The sequence below is a fragment of the Podarcis filfolensis genome, assembly GCF_964270895.1.
Source record: "Podarcis filfolensis genome assembly, chromosome: 8".
NCBI classification, from domain to species: Eukaryota; Metazoa; Chordata; class Lepidosauria; order Squamata; family Lacertidae; genus Podarcis; species Podarcis filfolensis.
The window spans coordinates 70,600,181-70,627,874 of NC_139611.1; the positions used below are offsets into that span (position 1 = coordinate 70,600,181).

Consider the following 27,694-nt stretch of genomic DNA (forward strand, 5'->3'; position numbering starts at 1 on the left):
GATTTTCTGTGCATGCTGTGTGAATATGCAACATAGATTTTCTTTCATGCATGTAGTGAACCATTTCAGACAGTCAGATTCTGACTAAATAAGCCGATATATGAAATAGGACTCAGCTATAAAATAACATTTTAAGTGCATTATACAAATGTGACGCTAGATGGTGCTAGTGAGCTAATAGCAAATTCAATATATACATTTAAACGGTAAAAAAATTTCACAGTGTTTTTTTTATATATGTGTAGATTCCACCTGAATGTATCTCTTTCTCCAGAGTATTGATTAACCTATGATCTCCAATCATAGTTTCTCATTTTGTCCAAGCGAGCCAAGGAAACTGTTACCAGTTTTGGAGCAAGCCACTGTACTTGTTAAGCCACAATTTGAAGCAGATTTAATTTCTTGGTGTGTTCCAAAGCAGTTAACCATAGTTTCATCTCAATAGAGAAATTACGGTTAACTAGAGAATTGCAGCAAAGGCGAGGCGAAGAGAGCCACATATCTGAGCGAAAGGTTCAGATAGAATTGTCTGAACGTGGCCACTGCCAGTTTGAGGAGTTGTAAAATAATTTACATAACCAGATGTGCCCAGAACAGTACAGTGGTACCTCGGGTTAAGTACTTAATTCGTTCCGGAGGTCCGTTCTTAACCTGAAACTGTTCTTAACCTGAAGCACCACTTTAGCTAATGGAGGCTCCCGCTGCTGCCGCCCCGCCAGAGCACGATTTCTGTTCTCATCCTGAAGCAAAGTTCTTAACCCGAGGTAATATTTCTGGGTTAGCGGAGTCTGTAACCTGAAGCGTATGTAACCCGAGGTACCACTGTATTCTGAAATGGAGAGTAGATAGCAAAGATAACATACTGTATTAAACCAGAATTTTGGAGAGACATTTATTCCTAGTAGTTCCAACTTGCTCCATAAGTTAGGGCAAACATTTCATGCATGCCCGAAACTGGCAACTTAGTTTCCCAGGTACAGTGGGTAATTGAATAGCTGCCATCTAAATAAGACAAATTCTAGAGGGGTAGAAATCTTTTGTAACGAGCAACCGAAAGTTTATTGTGGCACATTAAGGGGTTTATTGCGGAAGGAACTTTTGTTTGTTAGAGCCTGCTTTTCAGCAGGAGGAAGAAATATCCTTTTACATCTGTATCCAGTAGTGTTTTTATAGATATACTGTACTTTTCCGTGTATAAGACGCCCCCTATTTTGGGGGACTCAAATTTAATAAAATGGGCGGAGATGGTACAGAAGAGTTCTTGAGCTTTTTTGTGGAGGATTGCCTCAGTTGTTTTTTTGGGGGGGTTGCCGAAAATCGCTCACCCGCACACAAGCCGCAAAATCCGCCTCCTGTCTGTCCCATCGCTGGGAGAAGCTGCCAATTGCCCACCCAACTGCTGGAGCGTAGGCCAGTCAACAACACCCATTGACGCAGCAACCAATAACATGCACAATGGTTGCTGACAGCCATGGCAGGAACCAATCAAACGTCTACCCTGTGTATAAGATGACCCCCACTTTTTAGCATGATTTTTAAAGAAAAAACATAGTCTTATACACGGAAAAGTATGGTATATATATAAAACAGCAACAGTGTAACTGGCCACTGGTATCCACTCTTTTAGATAACTACAAATTATTTCTGCACCGAAAGCTCGCCCCTCTCCCCATTTTATAGTCTTTGCTACTACGTGTGACTAAAAAGCCAACAGATGCAAGACGTACGACATGTGCAACTTTTTTGCATTAGTGCAAATGAATATAGATGGTTGCACAGTGACTATTCGTAACAGCGGTTTCCTTCGGACACTGACAGGGAACAGCTGCCGTAGAAAATCACATAGCGATAGCTTTACAGGCTATAAAAGCAAACACCACTAGAGGGCACCCTCTGCATGGTGCAAACAGCTATTTGCTAAATTCTGACTTCTGCTAAATGATGGACCTTACGCCCAAGTGTGCAAATAAGTACAGTCAGAACGGTAGCAGCAGTGCTGTGTTTTGCAGATTCAGAAATGTGTCAAGGAATGTGATGCCACTTATTAGATCTATTAGTTATTTTAAACACAGTACTAGAAGTGAGCTGTCATTCTATTCATCTTTTTGTCTATTCATAATAATAAAAGATGCTACACGATCAATCTCTTGGTTGGCCGGCTCAGTTTGGCACATTTTAGAGCAAAAGAATAGGTGGGTTGAAAAACAAACTCCGTATGGTAGTTTAGGAAGTTGGTACATGAGCCATTGATGCACACTCATTCCGCAATCCACTTGGAAGAAAACCCTTTTTTGTGATGCAATTAACCATAACTACTGAGGAAATACAGTTAGAAATGGCAAGGTATTCTTAAAGGTGTCCCATTGTCTTGAGATGAGGGCTCTTGGCTACCCTGCACATTGCTCAAGTGAGAATTGAGCCCTGAATGTTACACCTTGTTTCCCAACCTAAATCTTAATGGCTTGTCTTGTAGATAGTCTTGCAACAGTGGATGGTGTGTGTCTTTTAATAAGTCTTTTTTTAAAAAAAGTATTTTCATACTATCCTTCAATCACATTCCAAGGGTGGTTTACAAGAAGAATAAGAAGAAAAAGTAAAGTAAAGGTTGCAAAATTGTAAAAAGCACAGAACTATCAACGGGATTAAAACTGGATCTAAAAAAGCTTTGGAAATTTAAAAAGAAAAGCCTTTGTCATAAATAAGGCCAGTGGTTCTCAAACCTTTTTTCCTCAGCCATACATTCAGAATAAAACTTTGGTCGTGCCACACCATATATATATATATATATAGAACATGATAATATGATCATGGGACACCCAGAAAGGATAGAACAATGTAGCCACATAAGAGCATGAATCATTCCCAAAATAGAATAATGATTGTCCTTGAATCTTCCCACCACACTTGCCACCCTCTCCTGCCACATCCTTTGAGAACCATTAAATTAGATATAGCCACTTCTGAGCTTGGGAGGAGGTGGGGTTGCGGGCCCACCCCCTCCCACACCCGCGGGGGCTGGCCTTTTGCCCCCACGAGAACGAGGGAATCCCCGGGCATGCCTGCGACCCTGCCCACCAATCGGTGGGCTGGGGAGGCGTGGCCTAGCCCATTTAAGGCCAGGCACGCCCGGGGACCGCCCTCTTTGCCCCATTCCAACTGCCCGGGGGCGGGGGGAGGAAATGCCATCACCTTCCCCCAATGGAAAAGGGTAGTCCGGTAAAGGACTCCGGGGGGCGCTGCCTTGTCCGAAACCTAGGGAGGTGAGGGCCTCCGGCACGCCCCCGAGCGGTGACACCCGTGGGATCCTAGTTGGCGTACTTCAACAGGACTCCCACGGCTTGTGGATAACCCTTCCCGGTCTCCATGCCGGGTAGTCGATAGGAGCCAATGCCTAAGACCAATACCTTCTAATTCCTATAATCAATAAAGTTGTGGCCTTTTACGCCCATTAACCTTAAATAATGTGTCCGGTGTTTTCATTTCACATGGGGGGGAGGGGACTTGCCACGCAATCAACAAATCTCTCTGGGGAGAGTGCTCCGCAACTGGGGTGTCACCACTGAGAAGGCCCTCTTTCAGTGTAGGCCTGGGATCATAAGGAGAATGGTGATCCTTCAAGTTACTTGGTCCTATGATGTGAAGTTAATTGCTGGCTCACATTATCAATCCGTTGCCGTCCTCATTAAAGATGGAGCGACTCGTCCCTTCTTGAGAAATTAAAGGGCATCAGATTGCAAAACGGGGACAACGAGAACAAAAGCAGAACCTCACTGAAGACGTGGTGAGAAAGGGGGGAAAGCACAGCGTCTTTACAAACAATGGCAAGCCTAATTAAAGAGGGTTAGTTCAGCTACCCCTTCATTAAGAGAGGGCAAAACAAAAAAACAGGTGCCCCGTAAATCAATGTTAGCCAGGTCAGTCAAGTAGGTTAAAAATGAGTTGCTTGTTGAGCACCAGTGCCTTGACTTCTGCATCATTCGGAGCAGACTAGATCCCACAAGAAACCCAGGCTCTCTCTTCCCACCTCAGCAAAGGAAAAGAGGATTATTTCTTGGGATCAGGTAGGAGACTTTTGCTACCGGTGCTGCTGCTGTGCACGTGTACATCTTGCATCAAGTGTTCACTGTTGCTTGTCTTGGTATTTTGTGATAATGCTATTGTGTTACATAGCCTGGCTTTGTGAAAGCTGGCTTGCTGTCCACTTTGCATCTTTTCCAGATGGGGAAACCGAGGATGTCATGAGAGACAAGATAGGGGGAATGATAAAAGTTCATGAAGTTATTCATGGTGCAGAGGGATGGATCAGATAGATCAGAAAAAATGGATGTGTTTTTCTCCCTCTCATAATAATAGAACCTGAGCTCATCCAGTCATGCTGAATGGACTTAGGAACTTAGAAAACTGCCCTATACCATTGGTTAATCTAGCTCAGTATTTCCTACACAGACTGGCAGCAGCTCTGCAGGGTTTTGGACAGGGGTGTCACCTGGCCCTACCGAGAGATGCTGGGGACCGAAACTAGCTGGGACTTCCTGCGTGAAAAGCAGATGCTACCCCTGAGCCACATGGTCCATCCCTTATGGCCAGAACAGACAAATGGGAGTGCTTTTTCACCAAGAGCAATGTTAAAACTAGGAAATTTGTTGCAGTGATGGCTGTCAACGTAGATGACTTTAAAAGGGGATTGGGCACATTTACAGGGTCTAAGGTAGCTAGTGGCTACTAACCATGCCTTTGAATACCAGTCCCTGAGGAACAATAGTGGGAGAGCGTTAGTTGCTTGTGGGCTTCTCATAAATATCTGGCTGACCATTGTGGTATATAGGATGTAGGCCTTTGGCTCTATCCAGCAGAGTCTTAGGCCACCCAGGGCTGCCCAGAACAGTACAGTGGTACCTCGGGTTAAGAACTTAATTCGTTCTGGAGGTCCGTTCTTAACCTGAAACTGTTCTTAACCTGAGACACCACTTTAGCTAATGGGGCCTCCTGCTGCCGCCGCACTGCTGCATCTTGATTTCTGTTCTCATCCTGAAGCAAAGTTCTTAACCCGAGGTACTATTTCTGGGTTAGTGGAGTCTGTAACCTGAAGCGTATGTAACCTGAAGCGTATGTAACCTGAGGTACCACTGTACTGTGATTTGGGCAATGTTTGTTTAGGGTTGACTAGAGGACCAACTCTTGACTACAATAGGACAGGAAAGAGAATGTCTCTCTATGGTATCACCCATGCTTTTTACGCAGAAAGCTCCAGGTTCAGTTTTTGGCATTCAGCATCAGGTGATGGGAAACACCTCTGCCAGGTGAGCCCGGAAAGCCACTGATAGCTAGATTAGGGAATATTGGAGGAGATGGGCATACAGCAGCTTCTGCCCATTTCACTTTCGACCTATTATGGGGCAAAATGAAAGTTTTGCTTGCCCCACCAAATGGGATGAGAGGCTGGGCAGTGATAAATGTCACCTTTGGCTTCTGATCCCAATTCAATGTATTAGGTTATTCTGGATAGCAAAGGATCCGTCATTTTGATGGGATGTATGTTAGTGGAGGACCAAGGGCCAAATGTATGTATGGGGTAAATACATCGCTGTATGTATATATGTGTACACACACACACACACACACACAAACACACACACACACAAACACACACTGCAGGGGTCACCAACCTTTTTGGGGTCAGTGGGCACGTTTGGAATTTGGAAGGAGTGCCCTGGGGTGCCAGTCACAAAATGGCTGCTGTTGGAACATGGCATAACACAAAATGGCCCTTCTGGGGATGTGGCTGCCATAGGAAGTATTTTAAGCCCCAGATATAGAGGCATATAAGCACCCTCTCCAGATTGCAGCTACCCAAAGGTGTCCTGTGCTTGCAGCAAGTCGGCAGAGCAGGACCTGTATTTAAATGCTTATCTTATCAGTTGTGTCCATGTAGACTGGACAGGAAGGCACCATTGATCCAAAGCCGATGGTAGGCTGAGTCAGCTAATTCTAGTTTTGCACCCCCTCTCTCTCACTGAAAGCCAATGCCACCCAGGGCCAGCCCAAGATGTTTGGGCACCTGAGGCAAACCACAAAATGGCGTCCCTCTTCTGTCAGGGAAGAAGGGGTGAGTGAAGATCTACATCGGGAACAAGCGGTGAAATAAAGATCCACATCGAGATCTGCTTCCCTCATGGATCCTGCCGCTCAAGGCAGTTGCCTCATGGGTGGGCAAGCACAAAAGGGCCTTTTCTATAACTTGTATCTCAGAGCTTTCACCAGAGGCAGAGATTTGCATTCGTCACCAGCCACAGCAATTTATGTACAGATTGCATTCATAACAGTTTGACGGGTTGAATTTAAAACTGTACAAGTTAAGGCTCAGGGAGCCCCTCTAGCGGCCATTCCGTTAATGGCACCTGAGGGGCTGATCAGCAGTCACAGCCAAGCTTCCTTCAATATGCTCTCTGACTGATGCTGAAAGTGCACCTTTAAAGGGGGTGGTTATAACCACCAATCAGGCGACCAGCAGTTGCGGCGGTCTCCTTTAAACTCTGTCGGGTGTCAATCACTCGATGTCATTAGGATGTCAGGGGATTGATAAGTAGGTGGTCTTTTTCACTTGCTAGGATCTAAGAGCCCAGGCATGGCCCACTGGGGTTGATGCCAGCTTTGGCCAACCAACCAACCTATGTACCTCTGGCCACTAACTCAGTGTTTTGTTGGGTGGTTTTTTTTGGGGGGGCGCAAAAAATGAAGTGCTGGTATACTTATATCTTAACTGAAGTGCTGTGGGTGCCACCAGAAAATGGTTGCAACAGGCAGCAAAAGAAGAGGTGATGGCTGTTTGGTAAGTACCATCACAAAAAATGCAAGGCACTAGTTTATCTGGCAGTGGCAGGAAGGTCTGTCAAACCACATATAGTTGGTATGTGGTTTATGATAATATTATATCCTCTGACAATTTTAAATCCTCCCCCAAAATAGTGTTTATCCATCTTAGTACTTTCCTCCAAAAATTTGTAAGCTAAATGTCGGACATTGCATAAACATATATTTCGAAGAAGCATTTTCCTGCAGCAGCATGTTATCATAGATAGTCCCTTTTTGCACAAACATAGCAAAGTCCGAGTTCGAACCTATGTTGAACATACATCACTACCACACTGGGTTATGATTTCAAAGTTAAACTCCAGTTGATGATTTATTTTATTAACTTTTATTTTTCTCTCTCTCCCCCTTTCTTTCTTCTTAAAGAGAGCTGCCTCTTCCATACACAACTCATCACCATGACAACCTTGATGTTGCATTCCATTATTCTGCTCTTGATTTTTTCAGTAGGTAAGAGTTTGTTAAGGGAATAAAGCCTGCCCACTTAGCCCAGTGCTGTCCACGCTGAGTGGGAGAAATCCTCAAGGGTCTCAGGCAGAGAGAAGCTTCTATCAGTCAATCTTGCATTGCAGGGAGATGGATTAGCTGGGTCCCTTCCAGCTCTAGAATGCCATGATTCTATGAATCAGTCAATCGAAGTGCAAAGCAGAGGCTCTACGGCTGATGTACAGCCCTTCCCATGTGTGTCTGTGCAGGTTTTACTGTGTGTGTCACCTGTGTCACCAAGTCGTATTAATGGGCTTGGTGAATACTGGAAGGAGGTCAGGGTGGACTGATAGAAAAAAAGGTAAAGGACTCCTGGACGGTTAAGTCCAGTCAAAGGCAACTATGGGGTTGCGGCACTCATCTTGCTTTCAGGCTGAGGGAGCCGGCGTTTGTCCACAGACAGCTTTCCAGGTCATGTGGCCAGCATGACTAAACTGCTTCTGGCGCAACGGAACACTGTGACAGAAATCAGAGCACACGGAAACGCCATTTACCTTCCCGCCACAGCGATACCTATTTATCTACTTGCACTGGTGTGCTTTCAAGCTGCTAGGTTGGCAGGAGCTGGGACACAGCAACGGGAGCTCACCCCGTCACACAGATTTGAACTGCCGACCTTCTGATCGGCAAGTCCAAGAGGCTCAGTGGTTTAGACTACAGTGCCACCTGCGTCCCACTGGGCTGATATATGTGGTAGCTAGACTAGCGTCAAGTGTTGGGCAAGAGCAGCTGATCCTTCCTGCTGTTGTCCACGTCTTGGGGGGTGGGAACATAGGGTTGCAGCCTATGCTAGTCCTACACTTATTGAAATGAATGTCCATGACTAACTTGGCTTTGTTGATTTCCGTGGGTCTGCTCCGACTTGGTTAGTAACAACCCATAAGAAGCAGCCTTAGACCAAGTCAGCCCCTTGGTCCATTTAGTTCAGTGATGTCTACACTGCCTGGCAGCAGCTCTCCAGGGTTTCCGGCAGGCATCTCTCCTTGGTCTACCTAGAGATGCCTGGGATTGAATCTGGGACCTTTTGCATGTGAAGTGGATGTTGAACCACTGATTTATGGCCTTTCCCTAAGGCAGTGCAGTGGTACCTCTGGTTAAGAACTTAATTCATTCTGGAGGTCCGTTCTTAACCTGAACCTGAGGTACCACTTTAGTTAATGGGGTCTCCCACTGTTGCCGCGCTGTTCTCATCCTGAGGTAAAGTTCTTAACCCGAGGTACTACTTCTGGGTTAGTGGAGTCTGTAACCCGAAGTGTTTGCAACCCGAAGTGTTTGTAACCTGAGGTACCACTGTACTAGAATCTAGCAAGAGACTATGGGGACAGTAGCAGGTAAAATGTTACATCGGGGCAAGGGAGACCTGGTCGGTTTCTGTACACGGCAACTGAATGTGCCTGCCTGCCCATGCACAGACATTACAGTCAAACCTCGGTTGTCGAACGTAATCCGTTCCGGAAGCCCGTTTGGCTTCTGAAACATTCAACAACTGAGGTGCGGCTTCTGATTGGTTCCAAGTGCTTCCTGCACTCAAGCGGAAGCCGCGTCGGATGTTTGGCTTCCAAAAAATGTTTGAAAACCGGAGCATTTATGTCTGTGTTTTCGGTGTTCGGGAGCCAAAACGTTTGAAAACAGAGCCGTTTGGGAGCCGAGCTTTGACTGTATTTATTTTAATTCATTTGCCACTTTTTTCAACAAAAGAGAAACAACTTGCGAAAGGTTCAAATATGTAAATGTAACCTCTTGCAAATAAATCTGTTAAAAACAACACTAAAAGTGTTCCTCCACAATGATCAGTTAACAAGAAAAAACACATTTTTTTCGTCATCCAACAAAAAGATGAACGGTACCATAACACATCTTAAAGCTTAAATCTTGTTCTTCATCTTGGGCACAAAATGTATCAGGGTCCTTTTGCAATGGCCTGATATAAGCATTGTTTTAAAACCCCACACCTTGGGATGCTGGGGAAACCCAGCCAGATAGGCAGGGTATGTATGTATGTATGTATGTATGTATGTATGTATGTATAAATAAATGAATATGGACTGAGCTGAGGTTGGCCTGCATGCCTGCACTGTGCATCGAAAGCTGCCTTGCCAAAGTGTTTTTCAGCCTTGTGTATCCCAGATGTTGTTGGATTACAGCTCCCATTATCCCTGACTAATGGATAAGCTGGCTGGAGATGATGAGAGCTGTAGTCCAACAACATCTGGGGAACCAAGGTTGAAGAACACAGGACTACACTAAGAAACAGTAGCTCTCCAAGATATTGGACTAGCAGGTCCATTCATTTCAAGGGGCGCCTGTCCAAGATCTAAATGGAGATTCCAGGGATTAAACCTGGGATCTTCTGCATGCAAGGCAGATGCTCTGAAGGAGCGTTTCCACCCCCATCGTTCTGTCCAGACACTGAGGTCCAGCTCTGAGGGCCTTCTGGCAGTTCCCTCACTGTGAGAAGTGAGGTTACAGGGAACCAGGCAGAGGGCCTTCTCGGTAGTGGCACCTGCCCTGTGGAACAACTATCTGACTTTTAGAAGACATCTGAAGGCAGCCCTGTTTAGGGAAGCTTTTAATGTTTGATGTTTTATCGTGTTTTTAATATTCTGTTGGGAGTCGCCCAGAGTGGCTGGGCAAGCTCAGTCAGATGGGCAGGGTATAAATAATAAATTATTTTTATTTTTATGCTCTACTACTGAGCTATGGACCTTCTCTGAAGTGTGCTTGGAACAGTTCAAGGAGAACTGACCGAAGGAGGGTGCGCTTGGGTTCATTCCATCCCAGCCCACTGGCTGCCCTTCCCTTGCCATTCTATGGCCGAGTGGTGGAAGGAGCCCTGTTTGTCTTGGTCCTCCAGGTTCTCTGTCCAGGTGTGGCAGCTCCTCCAACCCATATCCCGAAGTCCACTTGCATACGCCGAGGTCTCTGCATCCTGACCTCTGCAGCGACCTGGATGGTGCGCATGCTTTTCAGCGTCACATGCCACCGCACATCTTTATTGGCATAAAAACGCTGCCTCATTCTTCCACCCCGTCTTTCATAGACCAACACCCGAGAGCGACTCCCTTTTTCCATGTAATGAGATGCTGGGGGGAGGCTGGGTTGAGGAACACACCCAACGTGTGCGTTCTAGCCATGATGCTAGCTGTCCTGTTAAATGTGCTTTGCCTTTATAAAATTCATTATGCTTTCAAAAACAAAACAAAAAACCCAAGCACAGACGCCAACAACACAAGTAAGCCATAAAAACTGAAAGTGTTCTGATTCTGAACAAGATAAATAACATGATGCAGTGGAGTCTACACGAAGAAACACACATCTGGGCGTGTTTTTAGATGATTAGATAGGACTGCAAAGGTTTAATTGATTTATTCGCGTGACGATCGCTTAATCTTTAATTGCAGATTAAAATTCCTCCCCCCAATTAGTTGGCCATGGAGGGACTTTTGCTGCGCAAGATGCACAGATTATTTTGGTTCCTTCTCCCCATCCTCTGCCACCCTGCATCAGATTTTAATAGGATTCCCTACCCCAATGTTTTTTAAAGATAGCTTTTCCAAACCGGTTGCATTCAGGACTAGGGTGACACCCACAGCACACATTTAAAGCATTCTAATATCACTTTAACTTTAATATTGGGAACTGTAGTTTGTTAAGCATGATGGGCTTTGCAGGTCCTAAGCACTGAAAATATTAGGGTGTCCCCTCATGTAATTCAAAACGAGAACACTACTAAACCACAAGATAAAATGTCCTTTTTTTGAATTGAGAATGAAAAAGTGGGGAGGAGTGTGTAGTGGAATGTAAGAAAGTCTAACAAAGTTCTGTTGCCCCCAGCCATGATGACTAGAATCATAGAGTTGGAAGGGAACCCAAGGGTCATCTAGTCCAGCCCCCTGCAATGCAGGAATCTTTTGCCCAACATGGGACTTGAACCTATGACCTTGAGAATCAGAGCCTCATGCTCTACCAACTGAGCTATCCCATGATGGCTACTTGGATGCTTAAAATTTAATATATATATATATGTATATATTGTATGTATATATATTATCTGTGTCAAATACTTTTTTAAAAAATTTTTGTGTGTGTGTCTGTGTCTATTGGGTAATCCAACACTGTTCTAAGAACTCTGGAGAAATCTGCAGGGATTTATCTACACATCAGTATGCTAATGGACCTTTCCTTTTCCTTTTCTAGTCCTGGCACAGGGCAGAAAGAAACCCAAAGGCTACCCATGTCCACCACATTCTCAGCCTTGGCAGGCTGCCATCTACAAATACTCCCGTTTCTACTGTGGAGCAACCCTTCTCAACCAAAGATGGGTCCTTACCGCTGCTCACTGCAACCATGGGTAGGTGTACCTGTGTGATCATGTCTCCCTCTCTCTGTGTGTTGGCTCAGCATGGGAAATGCAGGTATCATGGAATATGTGGTGAACTAGTATTTATTTGTTAAAATTCTAGACCGCCCTTCAACTGAGGATCATAGGGCAGTTTACAACAGAAAAACACCAAAACACATACCATAGCAACAAACAATAACAATAAACCACACACAGTCTAAAAGACCATAGTTTGTTTAATTAGCCAAAGGTGAAGAGGAATGTGTTTTGCCTAGTGCCTAAAGATATGTAACAAGGGCACCAGGCGAGCCTCCCTGGAGAGTATTTCACAATTGGGGAGCCACTGCAGAAAAGGCCTGTTCTCGTGTTGCTGACCTCTGGACCTCTCATGGAGGAGGCACATGAAGAAGGGCCTCTGATCATTATTGCAGGGTCCAGGTGCATATGGGGAGAGGGGTCCTTGAGATATTGTGATACTGAGCTGTTTAAGAAGAAGAAGAAGAGTTTGGATTTGATATCCCGCTTTATCACTACCCGAAGGAGTCTCAAAGCGGCTAACATTCTCCTTTCCCTTCCTCCCCCACAACAAATACTCTGTGAGGTGAGTGAGGCTGAGAGACTTCAGAGAAGTGTGACTAGCCCAAGGTCACCCAGCAGCTGCATGCGGAGGAGCGGGGAAGTGAACCCGGTTCACCAGATTACAAGTCCACCGCTCTTAACCACTACACCACACTGGCTTTCTAGGACAAAACCAGCACTTTGAATTGGGCATTCCAACTTCTGCTTAATGAAGGAGAGTCCACAGCCTCCTGAGGGAGACTGTTCCACTGTCAAACAGTTCTTACTGTCGGAAAGTTTTTTCCTGATATTTAGACATGTAACTTGAATCCATTGGTTTGGGTCCTACTCTCCAGAGAAGAAGAAAACAAGCTCGTTCCCTTTTCCATGTGAGAACCCTTGAGATATTTGAAGATGGTTTTCCTATCTTCTCTCAGCCTCCTCTTCTCCAGCCTAAACATACCCAGCTCCTTCAACCACTCCTCATAAGGCTTGGTTATTGTTGGTGTGCAAGTGGCCCCACCTACATATCATTTATCTGTTCTTTCCTTTACAGAAGCATCCATGTCCGGCTTGGAGATGAAAATCTGAACGTCCTGGAGGGCACAGAACAGTTCTTGGCAGTGGCAAAAACAATCGTCCACCCCAAATACAACCAGTCGTGCTACGACAATGATGTCATGCTGGTCAAACTGTTGAGCCCAGCTGTACTTAACCATTATGTGCAGCCCATAAGTCTGGCTACCCAGCGGGCAAGCTCTGGGGATATGTGCATGGTGTCAGGATGGGGCGGTCCTATCAATTTCCCAGGTATGTAAACGATGCTGTCCCAGAAAAGGCCTGGAAGTATCAACCTCAACCATACCCTGCCCACAGATAAAGAACTAAAGCTTCTGAAACGAACATCCAAAATAGTGAAGGCATCTGAAGGAGCTGTAGAAAGGACAATGCTCTCCCAGTAAGGGCGGTGCTATCCAGATTTATGGCGTAGCTCTCCATATATATACAGTCGTACCTCGGAAGTTGAACGGAATCCATTCCGGAAGTCCGTTCAACTTCCAGAATGTTCAGAAACCAAAGCACAGCTTCTGATTGGCTGCAGGAAGCTCCTGTAGCCAATCGGAAGCCGCGGAAGCCCCGTTGGACGTTCGGGTTCCAAAGAACGTTGGCAAACCGGAACACTCACTTCTGGGTTTGCTGTGTTCAGGAACCAAGGTACGACTATGCTGAAACTACCAGGGAACCAATTTTACAGCTTTTAGCATGGTGAAGTCCTACTATAGGGGATCAGGTTGCAGGTGGAAAATTAAATTCTTAATGTCTTCCTTCCCTGCATCAAAAACTCACCCCCCCCAAATCCCACAAATTCAGTGAGATTAGCTTGGGTCTCCCTTTCTACTTGATGCATTTGTTTTGTTTTGTTTAACTTGCACAGAGATTTGTAAATGGGAGAACAGTAAAAATGGGAACACCTCCCCGCTCGGGACAGAAGAGAAATTAAGTTTGGTTCACATTTTAAAGCAAACTTACCTAATTGGCTAATTGGCGAAACACAGCTAGCCTTCAAAGTTTGCACTTCACCAAAATTTTTGATGACCAAGCCCTCACCAATGTGTATATTAGAGGAAAGTGTTCATAAAAATGCCTACATTTGTGAGAATGTGAAAACATGTATGATTTAGGGAAACTTGTTTGCAATCTTAGATAAAGGTAAAAAAGGTAAAGACGTTGTTTAAAAAAGAGCGGAGAAACAGAACTCTTCTTTTGGCAGCCTCTCTTCTTGAAGCATGTAAATGTAATGAACTATGAGTAAAACCATAGGGACATGGGTGGCGCTGTGGTCTGAACCACAGAGCCTAGCGCTTCCCGATCAGAAGGTCAGCGGTTCGAACCCCCGTGATGGGGTGAGCTTCCGTTGTTTGGTCCCTGCTCCTGCCAACCTAGCAGTTTGAAAGCACGTCAAAGTACAAGTAGATAAATAGGTACCACTCCGGCGGGAAGGTAAACGGCATTTCCGTGCGCTGCTCTGGTTTCGCCAGAAGCGGCATAGTCATGCTGGCTGCATGACCCGGAAGCTGTCTGAAGACAAACGCCGGCTCCCTCAGCCAGTAAAGCGAGATGAGCGCAGCAACCCCAGAGTCGTCCGTGACTGGACTTAATGGTCAGAGGTCCCTTTACCTTTATGAGTAAAACCAATATTTATCAAGATCCCAAACAACTTCTTGTTCTTGCCTCCAAGGACACCTCAGTCAGCAGAGCACGAGACTCTTAAGCCCAGGGTCATGGTTTTGAGTCCCACGTTTTGGGTAAAAGATTCCTGCTTTGCGGGGGGTTAGATGACACTTATGGCCCCTTCCAACTCTACAATTCTTCTTCTTTCTTTAGAGCGAATTCCTCTGATCCTTTACTGTGCAAATGTCAGGATAATGTCTATGGAGGAGTGCGCTGCCCTGTATCCTGGGAAGCTGAACTCCCGTATGATGTGTGCTGCTGCGGTGGGAGGAGGCACTGACTCCTGTGAAGTAAGGACCTTTTGTTGGAACATCACAAGTGCCTTGCAGAACCAGATAACACATCCCTGTAAAGTGGATTAGGCTGAGATATAAGCCCTGTTCGGACATTCGATGCCCATGGATACTGAACATGCGATGAGGCTCTCCAGTAGGCACCCAGCCAGCCACAGGCCCTGGGCTCCTTAGGTTGAAAGGGCAGGATAGAAATTTGATAAACAAATAGATGCAAATATATTCATCGGCCAAGCCCCACGGCCAACGTGCAGTTGGGATCACTCTGTAGGGGGCCTGTGCATGGCTGGATGTATATATTTAAGGGTCCCCTCTATAGGAATGTGAACACCTCTTCCCATGGAAAGAGCCCTATGTGCTCAAACCTGCATGCACATAGCCCCCTACAGTGTGACGCCAATTGCACATTGGCTGGGGGCTTGGCCAATGCATATATTATTTGCATTTGTTTGTTTTGTTTATCTAATTTCTATCCTGCCCTTCCAACCAAAGGAGCCCAGGGCCTCTGGATAGTTGGGTGCCTCTAATGAGAGGGAGCAATGGCCCCAACAACATTCACCGGCCATTTCAGGCAACTTCCACAACTTATAGTGGGGGGAAGTGGCAGCAGAACCTCTGTTTCTGTTCATCTATCATTAAGCTGCTGTTCACAACCAGCTAAACCTCCTCCAGAGCTATTAACACTCAGTTAACACCCTCATAAAGCAGTGAATTAGAGAAATAGCAGCAATAATGCACAGAAACAGTGGGATCTGCACAATCTGTCTTTTGGCATTTTTGGCAATTGCCCTCCTTTACCATAGTGCAAGGCTCCCCAAAATGTCTAATTGGGCTGTGGTCAAATGCTCTTTCTCTCTCTCTCTGTGTGTGTAGAAATAATAGAAATAATAGAAATAATAGAAATAATAGAAATAATAGAAATAATAGAAATAGAAATAGAAATGGTCAGTTCAATCCATTTTGGAACTAAAGTTGGCTGATAAACTAAAAAGTCTTAACATCCAACTAATCTGATTTTGCTGGGTTTTGGGTGAGATTTTGCTATTGTGTTTTTGCCCTTTCAGCTCTACCTAGATGTAAAGTGCATCAGTGTATTTCAGTATTCACTATTCAGTGCCCCTTCTTGCTTTCGTGTCACTGTGTTCTATGTAATGTGTGCCAAAAAGTTCAAACTCTGCCCCAGAAGAGAGGCTACCGAACTTGTTGCTGGACTCCAGCTCCATCATCCTGGCCATGGGCTATGCTAGCTAAGGCTGTAGTTGGGAGTCCCACAACATTTAGAGCCTTGGGGTCTTCAGCCATGCTATATATTGTGGAAACCCAAGATCTGTGGCCACAGCGAATTATGAAAAATGATGCAATCTAATTATGTGCATAGGTAAGGGTTGATTCATCTATTGGGTTTTTTAAATGTCTAAAGTCAGTGGGTTTTTTTGGTTAAAGAAAAAAAACCCAACAAAAAGCCGAGAAGCTAGTACTCAAAATGGCTGCCACAGGTAGCAAAACAACAACAACAACAACAACAACAACATTAATAAGAGAGAGAGAAAGAAGTGGCAGTATTTTGTGCCACTGAGTACCAGCACACACATTCAAAAGCACTGGTTCATGCCAGTGTGACCCAATATATCCAGTGGATTTTGGTGTGCTGAGCTTATCTTGCAAAATGGTAACGTCTGACAGCCAGCAATTTCATAAATGGGTGCTGTTTCCGCCCACCCGCTGCCCTGCCCTCGTCTGGATGACTGGCATTTTCCTAATGGCAAATAATAAACACCCACAGGTTCTTTTGAACACTGGAAGGGTCAGCTGGAGAGGTCTGGAGGACTGTGTTTGGATGCCAGGCCTGCGGCTCACTTTCCCTGACCTATGGACTATGTTCCTATGCACTTACCTGGGAATTGCATCTCCTTGAACTTAGTGAGACTTCCTTCCATGCAAACGAGCCAATTCCTCGGGGCCAAGGTCCCTTCACCCCTCCCAATAAAATATTGGAGGGGGCCACCTCCCCAAGTTGCCATTCAAATTGTGTGTGCGTGCTGCATCTTGTGCTCAATTATGTGGGGCAGGAGTTTCCTGCTCCCCTTGTTATATTCAAGTTGTCACCCCTGCTTCCATGTGAACATGCATAGGAAAGGGTGACATTCTTCAGCCTTGGGTCCCCAGATGTCGTTGGACTACAACTCCAATCATCTATCATTATTGATTAAGATGGCTGGGGATGATGGGATTTGTAGTCCAGTAACACCTGGGAACCCAAGGTTGAAGAACGCTGGGATAGGGCAATATATTTGTATATGATTACAGGTAGTACAGTATTGGCGTATTTTTAGATGTTTTATCACTTGTGTGTTTATTACACTGGGCTCCTTGGGGAGGAAAGAGTAGGGTTGCCATATTTCAAAAAGTAGCAACCAAGACACCCCCCAAAACCCATGATTTTTTCAATTGACTTGTCTAAGATCCAGGATAAATTGCCACCTTTCAGAAATCCCGCCCCACCCCCCAGATGTCAATTCCGCCTTTGCAATTCTGGTAACGTCCAGACGTATGGCAGCCCTAGGAAGGAGGAGATCTAGTAATAATCAGAACAACCCTTCCTGGGTTAAAGAGATGTCTCTCTTGGTTGTCAATACAGGGTGACTCCGGGGGACCCCTTGTCTGCAACGGGAAGCTCCAGGGTCTGGTGTCTTGGGGTGACGTGCCCTGCAGCTCCAGCACCAAACCCGGGGTCTACATGGACATTTCCAGATACAGAGACTGGATCATTGAGACCATGTGTGATGACGACTGACTTGTTGTGGGGAAATCCCCCCTCCTCATTTTGCTGAGATCCCAGAATAAACCATGAGGAACCCATGTTTCCTTCCTGCCCTCCATCCTTTTTCACTCAGGCCTGCTTCTTGCCTTCCCTTATTTGGATTGTAGCGCTATCTGCATTGCAGAGGGTTGGACCATTGGGATTCCAGCTCTACAATTCTATTATCTCTCACTCACAAACTTTTTCGGTCTGCTCCCAAAGGACAAGCACCAATAGCTTCCAAGCGGAGCCTGACACGTGTTTTACACAATGTATCTTAGGAACATAGGAAGCTGCCTTACGCAGAGTCAGACCATTGGCTCACCTAGATCCATACACTCTACACTGACTGGCAGCGGTCGTCTTGGGTTTCAGACTAAAGTCTTTCCCAACACTTCCTGTACAGTTTGGAGAAGGAATCTTTGGGGAAAAATGAAAACCTTTGTTGGGGGCGGGGGGGGGGGGAGAACATTTGTTAAGTGATATCTTCATGGGTACCTTTCACCTGCCATTTGTTCAATTTTTGATTATTATTTTTTTAAAATGGCATTCCTCACCCCCTTCATGACTTTCAGTGCACGGTTTATTCCTGTCATAGAAAATTTGAAAATTTGCAATTCTATGGCTGCATTCAGAGCAGACCTATTCAAAATAATAGATGTGCCTTAGGTCCCATCTGCACTACACTTCTGGTATAATATTTTTTTTTATTACTCTTTAATACAAGTCCAAGAAAAGCCACATTGTCACATTACCAAATTACAATCCAATTAAAAAAGAGAGAGAGCCAATTATTCAAAAACCAAATTAATCAATTTGAAATGACTTCCCGTGTACTTGGTTTCAGGTTACAAAGCTCTTATTTCTTCCTGCTTTCACAATCTTGATTAATCCAATAACAACAGTTCTGATTTTAATCCTGCACTGCACTTCTGAAACAGTAAAGGTAAAGGGACCCCTGACCATTAGGTCCAGTTGCTGACAACTCTGGGGTTGCGGCGCTCATCTCGCTTCCGGCTCATGTGGCCAGCATGACTAAGCCGCTTCTGGCAAACCAGAGCAGCGCACGGAAACGCCGTTTACCTTCCCGCTGGAGTGGTACCTATTTATCTACTTGCACCTTGACATGCTTTTGAACTGCTAGGTTGGCTGGAGCAGGGACTGAGCAACGGGAGCTCACCCCGTCGCGGGGATTCAAACCACCGACCTGCTGATCAGCAAGCCCTAGGCTCTGTGGTTTAACCCACAGCGCCACCTGCGTCCCTCTTCTGAAACAGTCTCAAACCTTTTTAAACAGTCCGGGAACGATATTTTGCTTAGGTTGTTGAGAGCTGTTAGGAGACCCCTGTTTCCCCCATTGGTGAATGAATGAATGAATGAGAGAGAGAGAGGGCAAGGACACACCCAGCTGGGCATTCAAGAAGTAGGGACCACTCCCACTACTGAAACGAATGTCCCGAGGAGAAAATGTGTGGCTAAGGAGAGGGTGTGGCCTGGGCAAAGACCTGAGAGCCAAAAAAAGAGGCTTGGAGGACTGCATTTATTCCTCAGGCCAGATGCTTTCCTGGAACCTTCTGCAATTTGTGATCTGCTTTCAGCACCTGGGGAAAGTTGGCAGCAGGGTGAGCCTCCCACACAGGACTGCCCCTCAGTGGACCATCGTTAGTCTCAGCCTCAGCATGCGCCCGACCTCATTGATCACTGGCCTGGTCAGCATGCATCCATGTAGGCACAGGGAGTGGAAAAGGCTTGGGATCGTGTTTGTGAGTTGGGGTAAGGGGGAGAGAACAAGGGAGATGCAGACTTGAGCTCATTTCTCATGCTTTATTTGTGCGCTTCGTCTCTGAGCTGGCGTCAACCGCGCTGTATCACCTCCCGGATCCAGCCGACGTAGTTGCAGACCTTGGTATAGATACCTGGTTTCCCAGGCTGGCCGCACACCTCTGGACCCCAAGACACGATGCCCTGGAGTTCTTCATTGCAGATGAGGGGTCCCCCAGAATCGCCCTGCACAGGGAGAAAATCCCACCCCCATGTGAAGTCTTAATAGTGAAGTCTTTCATCATGTTGGCTAGAACTCAGGAAGTTTGAGCTCAGGCTCTGTGACAATCCAAAGTTTCCAAGGCTTTTACAAAGCCACATTCCTAGGGGTCTTCAGGGGAAAGCTTAACCATTTAACTGGTTTCTTCAAACCAGTTAAAATGAGTAGTATAGGTCTTCCTAGCTAGGTCATATGGTGTAGAGGCAATGTAGCAGTCTTTGGCTTAATTTCAAGTGACTTTTGCAAGCAATCTGTTCAGATCTCTGTTAAGAAGAGTTGAGTGTCTGGGAAAGAGCGAGAGAAAGAGAAAGAGAGAGAGAGAAGGGGAGAGAGAGAGAGAGAGAGAGAGAGAGAGAGAGAGAGAGAGAAAGAAAGAAAGAAAGAAAGAAAGAGAGTGTCCTGTACACAGTCATCATGTGGCACCTCCCTGTCAGATTACGTATCTCCAAATTTTGTCCTGTGTACAAAAATTGCATATACCAGAGCAAGGTGTACATATAAATGCATGTCTTATTGAAAATAACATACAAAATGCACCACATTAGAGAAATGTGCTTTGCAAAAATGCTTATATTAGACAATACAAACATCAGCACTAAAATGCTGAGGACTGTTCCTGAAGATATTTATTTTCCAAGTCGCAAGTTGACCTGAAAGTGTGGAGTACTGAACTTAAGAGTGTAAAAATTAGCAACTGAGTGAAACTGAAAACCACAGATACACCCATCTCCACCTTGAGGTTTGTAAAAGTACAAAAAAAGACTTCAGGGGGGAAACCTCGAAGGAGACAGAAACCCTGAACAAACCCTAAAACAGTCCAATGAAGATTGAGCATGCTCAGTGGCCACAGAATGTGCACTATCTGTTGCCAGGGGTGAGGTGGGCAGTGGAGGCGTGGAGAGAGTAAAATGGAATGGAGTATCCCAGGAGTGGACATGGCTGGCTGAAACCCTGACCTGGAGCAGTCCCCCACCACAGCATTTTGCTGCAGGCCCTGGCTATCGAAAGTAAACATGAAGTGGCAGTTCTGGGGTGTTTAAACACAGAAAAAGTCTCGGTCTTAGCAGCTCACAGATGCTGTAACACAGCCACAGGCACACAAGCCTCTACTGTCTTCAGGCCTTGTAAACATCTTGTAAAATTAAGCAATTACATGAAAGTCACTTTGGAACAGACGGAAAGCAGGTGGCGAAAAGTACGGCCCAAGAAACAAGGTGTCCGAACAAGGACTAGAGACAATAAGGACCATAGCAGGAAACAGGCAAAATGCGAACAAGGTGCACTCCAGCTACTGTTGGACTTTCGGCTCTTGCTGAGTTTGGCGTGGGGGGAGGGCAGTCTGGTGGTGGCAATAGTTGTGTGGGGAATGACAGCACAGGTGGGGCAGGGAGTGGCACCTTTCCATTTCATATGGTGAATTGGGATGGGCTGCCCCAGGCATGGTGGCACAGGACTCTCGTCTTCCCAACACCTCCGAGCTGCTCATTGCCTCATTTCACTCTGCCTAACGGCAGCGCTGCCTTGGAATGTTTATACTGTATTTTGAAAGTGACATGGGGGAAATAGTTTTAAAGGAGCCATTATGTTGATCCTGATTGTACCTCCCCTCTGTCTCTCTCTCTCTCTCTCCCATCCCAGGGGTGCCATCTCTAGGGTGATTTTACAATTAAAAAAATTAATTGTGGGTGCTCAGCACCCACACTGCAGGGCCCCCGGCGCAACTTCCAGTGCCTCGCAAAGCCCCAGAAGTCACGTCTGAGGCCTTGCGAGACCTCAGAGATGCTGTCCAAGGCCTTGTGAGACCTTGGAACTGGATTTCTGTAGCCGCCGGAAGTAAGGTTCTGAGGCTGTGGGGTGTGTGACGTAATAACAGCATGTCCTAACGTGACATCATGACACCCCGCTGGGCACCCATAACTTGGGGCCCAAATCGGCGCCTCTGTATCATACAATAATGCATTTTGCACACCATCTAGTTCAGGGGTCAGCAAACTTTTTCAGCCGTGGGCTGTCCCTCAAACCTTGTGGGGGACCAGACTATATTCTGGAGGAAAAAATGAATGAATTCCTATGCCCCACAAATAACCCAGAGATGCATTTTAAATAAAAGGACACATTCTACTCATATAAAAACACGCTGATTCCCAGCCCGTCCGCAGGCTGGATTTAGAAGGCGATTGGGCCGGATCCGGCCCCCGGGTCTTAGTTTGGCTAACCATGATCTAGTTTGACCCTAAGTTGCCTCTGAATTAAAGGATTTTCCTCACCTGGCAAGTGTCAGCGCCCCCTTCCCTCACGCCAGCGCACAACATGTTCTCGGTGATGGCATCCGGATACACCGCCTCACACTCACTCTGCGTGATGATGGGGAGATAAACACACTGCAATTCTTCAGGGATGGTTGCTGTAGAGATGACAGTTACCAAGGTTAGGGGTCGCCAACCGTTTTGGACCAGTAGCACACTTGGAATTTTGCGAAAGGGTGGCGGGTGCCAGTCACAAAATGGCGCCCACAGGAGCATGACAGGACACAAAGTTAGAGAGTGCACAGTCATTGCTGCTCCCTCTCGGGCAAGGCGACCATGGGAAGTCAGCTATGTGCTGCTGGTCCCAAATGTGGAAATAATGTAATAATCCCCCCCCCCCCGCCACACACACAGACTCAATGATGCTGTTGCTATCTAAAAAACACCTGGAGGCATTCCCTAGTACTTGGAAAAATATACCACACAGGCATTTCTCACATTTACACACACATACGTACCACAAATACAAAGCCACACATATATCTCCCCGCTCTCTCTGCCCAAGCACACCCTTCCCTCTCTCTCACAAACCACACATACACAGAGATATATTTCAGTGCTGGGTGGTGAAACACTGTCCGAAAATCTGGACTTGCTGCTGCCAGTTAGTGTTGACACTACTCAGCTAGATGGGCAATTGGTCTGACAATAAGGCCGCTCCCAAGAGAAGGGCTGTAGCTCCAGGGTAGAGCATCTGCTTCACATGAAGAATGTCCCAGGTTCAATCTCCAGCTCCTGCCTGAAACCCTGGAGAGCTGCTGCCAGCCCGTGTAGGCACTATTAAGCTTTGTTGGCATTATTTGGCCTTTGCTTGTGTTCTTTGGAACATCGTTTGAATAAAGGGATTTGGATCGATTGCATGCTTTGCTTGATCCACACAACCCACATCTGTATGGTGGCAAAATCTTTCCGGCTGCTCCTATGGCCCCTCTCCCACCTCTGCCTTAAAAATGTTAAAATATTCGAAGGCCCTACGTCTTGAGCTGCTGGTCCTGCCCCACCCTGTCACAAGGCACCGCGTTCCTGGAGCAACGCACTGACTGGCCACGTTGATGGGCTGGACACTGTCGGTGATGGCCGCTGGCGAGGAGAGCTTGATCATCATGATGTCATTGTCCTTGCTGACGGAATCGTAGTTTGGGTGAGGCACGAGCCGGACCGCTCTCTTTTGCTGTACAGTGTCCTCCATGCGCAACATGTTGTGCACTCCCAGGCGCACGTAAGTGGTGCTGCAGGAGAGCAAGGCAAAAGGGGGTTACTTGGGAAATCTGCGAGAAAGAGAAATACAGTGGTACCTCGGGTTACATATGGTTCAGGTTATGGACGCTTCAGGTTACAGACTCCGCTAACCCAGAAATAGTACCTCGGGTTAAGAACTTTGCTTCAGGATGAGAACAGAAATCGTGCAGCGGTAGTGCAGCAGCAGCGGGAGGCCCCATTAGCTTCAGGTTAAGAACAGTTTCAGGTTAAGAACGGACCTCCAGAACGAATTAAGTACCGTACTTTTTGCTCTATAAGACTCACTTTTTCCCTCCTAAAAAGTAAGGGGAAATGTGTGTGCGTCCGATGGAGCAAATGCAGGCTGTGCAGCTATCACAGAAGCCAGAACAGCAAGAGGGATTGCTGCTTTCACTGCGCAGCAATCCCTCTTGCTATTCTGGCTTCTGAGATTCAGAATATTTCTTTTTCTTGTTTTCCTCTTCCAAAAACTAGGTGCGTCTTGTGGTCTGGTGCGTCTTATAGAGCAAAAAAATACGGTACTTAACCCAAGGTACCACTGTAGTTAAAAGTCTAGAGTGGCATGGTGTCATGGACTGGCTGGGGAACCCCCAAGGGAACCCCCAGGGGAACAAGGCTCAGAGCCCAGGGATTGTTGGTGGGATGACGATGAATGGTCAGAGAGAAAGAGGGAGGAGACTGGGAGGAGGAGGTGTTGGAAGCTGAAGAGGCAACAGGGTTCAGTGAGTGGGAAGAGGCTGTGGCAGAGAGCAGTCCAGAATGAGAGGCAGAAGCAGAGGCTGGAGAGGATCACTAGGCCTGTGCTATTTTAGTTTCTTTGAATAAAGTGTTAACTGACACAGGGTGTTTTATTGCTAGCCTGCTCCCAACTCCAGCTCCTGACAGCTGGGTGGGCAACTTGCCCTAATTTCATGTGGCCCTCAGTCTAATTTCATGCAGGTGACAGGAGGCTGGAGGAGAGGCTTCACACACGCCATACATTTAAATACAGTGGTACCTCGGGTTAAGTACTTAATTCGTTCCGGAGGTCCGTTCTTAACCTGAAGCACCACTTTAGCTATTGGGGCCTCCCGCTGCCGCCAAGCCACCGGAGCACGATTTCTGTTCTCATCTTGAAGCAAAGTTCTTAACCTGAGGTACTATTTCTGGGTTAGTGGAGTCTGTAACCTGAAGCATCTGTAACCTGAAGCGTATGTAACCTGAGGTACCACTGTACATTCTTTTAACCCTAAGGATCCTGGGGATTATAATTTAACAAGCACAGAGCTACAATTCCCAGCAGCCTCAACCAATTACAGTTCCCAGGATTTTTGTGTGCGGGGAGGGAGAAGTTATGTGCTTTAAATGTATGGTGTGTGCACTGCCCAAGAGTGAGAAGAGGTGGCAGAGAGAGGGGGTACTCCACCCACTTCTGGCTCTAGTCCCACCACCATCAACCACCAGCCCCTAACATAATATCTTCTAGAGAATGTAGCCCTTTGCAGTAAACAAAAGAAGCTTTTCATCCTAGTATAAAAGATGCCACCACTACTATCCATGTTCTCTTACAAGAACTGCCACAGCTAGAGCAAAGTTCATGGTCCAGTCTTGTGACCTGTTAACCACTTAGGCTGATGTTTCATTATCTTCTGCAACATGGTCTTGCCTCAATCACTGTGGATTAGTGGCAAGTTCATTCTGCTTTAGTTTGTTCCGTAATGCTTCCCCAATGCAACCACACTATCGCCGTCTGGAGGGGATATTGTGTAACAAAAGCAGGACAAATATGAATCCAGAACATCTGCGGCATGAAAAGTTGTGGGGCTTCAGCAGGAAGTTACAGGATATTCACTGACTGGAAGTGGAACTAGTGTGACTGTCCCAAACCTTTTGCAGGTGCTAACAGTACTGAGAGCTGGAGGGGCCCTTAGGCAGAAGAGGGGATTTTGCTAGAGGCAGTCTGTGTCAGGGGCTGGACTGAGGAGGAATGGTGAGGACTGCCCTCCTCCTCCTGAACCTTCTCCTGAACCTCCTCCTGAAACTTCCCGAGAACAGAAGGAAAGTATAGATTTAGAACAGTGGTTTGCAGAAGGGCATAGTTCAGAGGCTGCAGAGGGGAGGAGATGGGAAATATTGGGAGAGCAGCAAGAAGAAGAAGCACCAGGGAAGAGACAGCTAACAGACTCAGTGTCCCTTGAAAGCATTCCTGACCCCCCCTCCCAGAACAAGGCATGCCCTGAGATTAATAGAACAGAAAACTCAGAGGCAGAAAGCACAGATCAGCTAGCGCCGGTTGTGACGTATAATAGGAGACATGGAAGGGGTGGGACTTCACTCAGAGCAACGCCATTATCCTAGGTCGACTGCATTCCTTCGTCTCTCTCTCTGGGTGCATAGTGAATAAGTTACTTGGTAAGAAATGTTTTTTGTTTATCTACTTCTTGGCTGCCACTGTGGGAGTGATCAGATTCCCTGAAGCAGTCTGCTAGGTCAAAGAGGCAAAGGCGTACCCTGGGAGTCTGCAGTGTGCAGCGGTCAACACCCACTCCATGGTCACCAGAGCCCCGCTGCAATAGAACCGGTTCATGTCATAGATGGCTGCATGCCAAGGTTGGAAACCTTTCATGCATGCGGTTCCTCCAACGATTCGTGACTCTTCCTGCGCAGCCGCTGCAAATTGGGGTGGGGGTGGAGGTGGAGAGACAAGAACAGGGACAGTAAGAAAGGCTCTGCTGCGTCACCAGAGGCAAGGGTCCATCGAGCCCAGCATCCTGTTTCCCAGACAGTGGCCAATCAGATGCCTCTGGGATGCCCACCAGAAGAAGATGAAGACCATAGCTCTTTTCCATTGCTGCATCCCCAGCAACTGGTACCTAGAGATGCCTCTGAACTTGGAGCCTGCACACATCTACCATGGCTAGTTGCATGCATAGATCATGGGATGGGAATCCATGGCCCTCCAGGTATTGTTGGCCTCCGACGTCTATCAGAAGAACTGCCCACCTGGGCAGTTTTATTCTGTGAACCACCCTGAGATCTTATGATGAAGGGCGGTATATAAACATTATTATTATTATTATTATTATTATTATTATTATTATTATTATTATTAACCACCTGATGTCACAATGACTTGTGATGCAAGGTGCTTACAAGCCCCAAAGTTGGGATGTCAAAGCCCCTTGCAGCAAGGTGCTGCTAAAACAAACTTTCTCCCCATCCTTCTAATGGGGTTTCCATGCAAACCGCTTCCTGAATCAGGGAGGGATTTGCATGGAATGCTGCTGAACTGAGCAGGATTTCACCCCCTGCTCACTAGCTGATGAGCAGGCGTTAAATCCTTCTCAGTTTGCCTGTGTGCCTCTGTTCCTTGCTGGCTGAGTGGACAGCTGATGGGTGGACTGGCATGGCTTGGGAAAAATGGTCTTATGGGCCAACTTAGACCCCCCCGGCAGGCCATGAATGGCCTGTGAGATAGAGGTTCCCCACCCTTGTTATATGGAAAGAGTGGGAAACCTCAGGGGTGTGTGTGTGTGTGTGTGTGTGTGTGTGTGTGTGTGAATGCAGCTCTGCAGCCCTCTCTATTTGGGCCTCAGGACTCCCCACAGGCCACACCTGCTTCCCAGCTACACCCCTTCTCCACAGCCCACACTTCTCACTGGTCCTGCTTTGCACCCTTCTGGAATGTTCTGTCCTGGCTAGAAAATATCCTTGAACTCTGCCAATGCTTCTTGTTTACCTGGAGGAAGGACAGAGAGTGATGTGTGAGTAAACTAACATTTGTTGCTCCACCCACTTTTCCTTCTGGCCCCACCCACCAACCACTGCAATATGGCCCCCGGAAGGTAGCCTACAAGGTAATGCAGCCCTGAGGCTGAGGAAAGCTGCACCAGTGCTCAGTGAAACAAGGTCCTAGGCTCAAATAGTGCGTCTCCAGGTAGGGCTGGGCGGCGCTCCTGCCTCAAATCCTGGAGAGCTGCTGCCAGTCAGTGCTGACATTACTGATCTGATTTGGCATATCCTACGTACATCTGAGCAACATGCTTCATGTGCACTGTCATTTACCTGAGGTTGAAATCTCCATTTAGAACAGTGACTGGCTTTGGAAACATGTTTGTACACTCTTACCTCCTGACACCAACAGCAGTGCCAGTGAAACCATCTCCATGGCTGTCATGTCACTGCATGAGACCATGAAGGGCCTGTCTGTCAGTAGACCTGCGGAGGAGACATGCAGAGCGAATGGTCACAGACAGCCAAGGTAGTGTTTGTGGATAGTGGGTAATAGGTTACAGTCACATCGTCCCACAAAACTGCAACCCTGCCTGGTTGTCCAGGCAGTGGTATTTATAAAATTTCAAACAAAGCATTTCAATTTTCACCATTCATATACATCATTACCTCATTTCATGTTTAATACACATGCACCATAAGCAATGGCAATTTATGTTGATTAAGTTCTGATTCCCACCATGTTCTGTTACATTGTGTTAGTATGCATGTTGGGTAGCCATTTGCACCATGTAGCAACTTACGTTCTAGCTTTGA

The 27,694-nt window shown here is 46.5% G+C and overlaps 2 protein-coding genes and 1 long non-coding RNA gene across 9 annotated transcripts; 1 reads left to right on the forward strand and 2 right to left on the reverse strand.

The window, feature by feature from the left end:
* The first annotated feature begins 1,348 nt into the window (after window positions 1-1,348).
* LOC310768926 (kallikrein-15-like) lies at window positions 1,349-17,660 on the forward strand. 7 transcript variants are annotated; one of them, XM_083627860.1, is made up of 6 exons: window positions 1,349-2,407; window positions 7,237-7,320; window positions 11,554-11,707; window positions 12,813-13,066; window positions 14,642-14,778; window positions 17,420-17,660. In XM_083627860.1, exons 1-6 carry the CDS (start codon window positions 2,374-2,376, stop codon window positions 17,573-17,575), a joined length of 819 nt encoding a protein of 272 aa, XP_083483986.1. In that variant the 5' UTR covers window positions 1,349-2,373; the 3' UTR covers window positions 17,576-17,660. The 7 variants fall into 7 exon arrangements, with proteins under 7 accessions (XP_083483986.1, XP_083483991.1, XP_083483985.1 ...); XM_083627865.1 differs by lacking the exon at window positions 1,349-2,407 and adding an exon at window positions 4,005-4,061; XM_083627859.1 differs by lacking the exon at window positions 1,349-2,407 and adding an exon at window positions 4,080-5,300 and having other exon boundaries at window positions 7,237-7,316.
* Window positions 2,526-3,590, reverse strand: LOC310769266. Its single transcript, XR_014551589.1, has 2 exons — window positions 3,518-3,590; window positions 2,526-2,957 (listed from the first exon to the last, which is right to left on the reverse strand). It is a non-coding gene; the product is annotated as an uncharacterized lncRNA (long non-coding RNA).
* A 1,731-nt stretch (window positions 17,661-19,391) lies between the features above and the next one.
* Window positions 19,392-27,694, reverse strand: LOC310768961 (trypsin-like). Its single transcript, XM_083627955.1, has 5 exons — window positions 27,275-27,694; window positions 25,657-25,816; window positions 22,904-23,157; window positions 21,890-22,026; window positions 19,392-19,588 (listed from the first exon to the last, which is right to left on the reverse strand). The coding sequence occupies exons 1-5, from the start codon at window positions 27,339-27,341 to the stop codon at window positions 19,436-19,438; spliced, it is 771 nt and encodes a 256-aa protein (XP_083484081.1). The 5' UTR covers window positions 27,342-27,694; the 3' UTR covers window positions 19,392-19,435.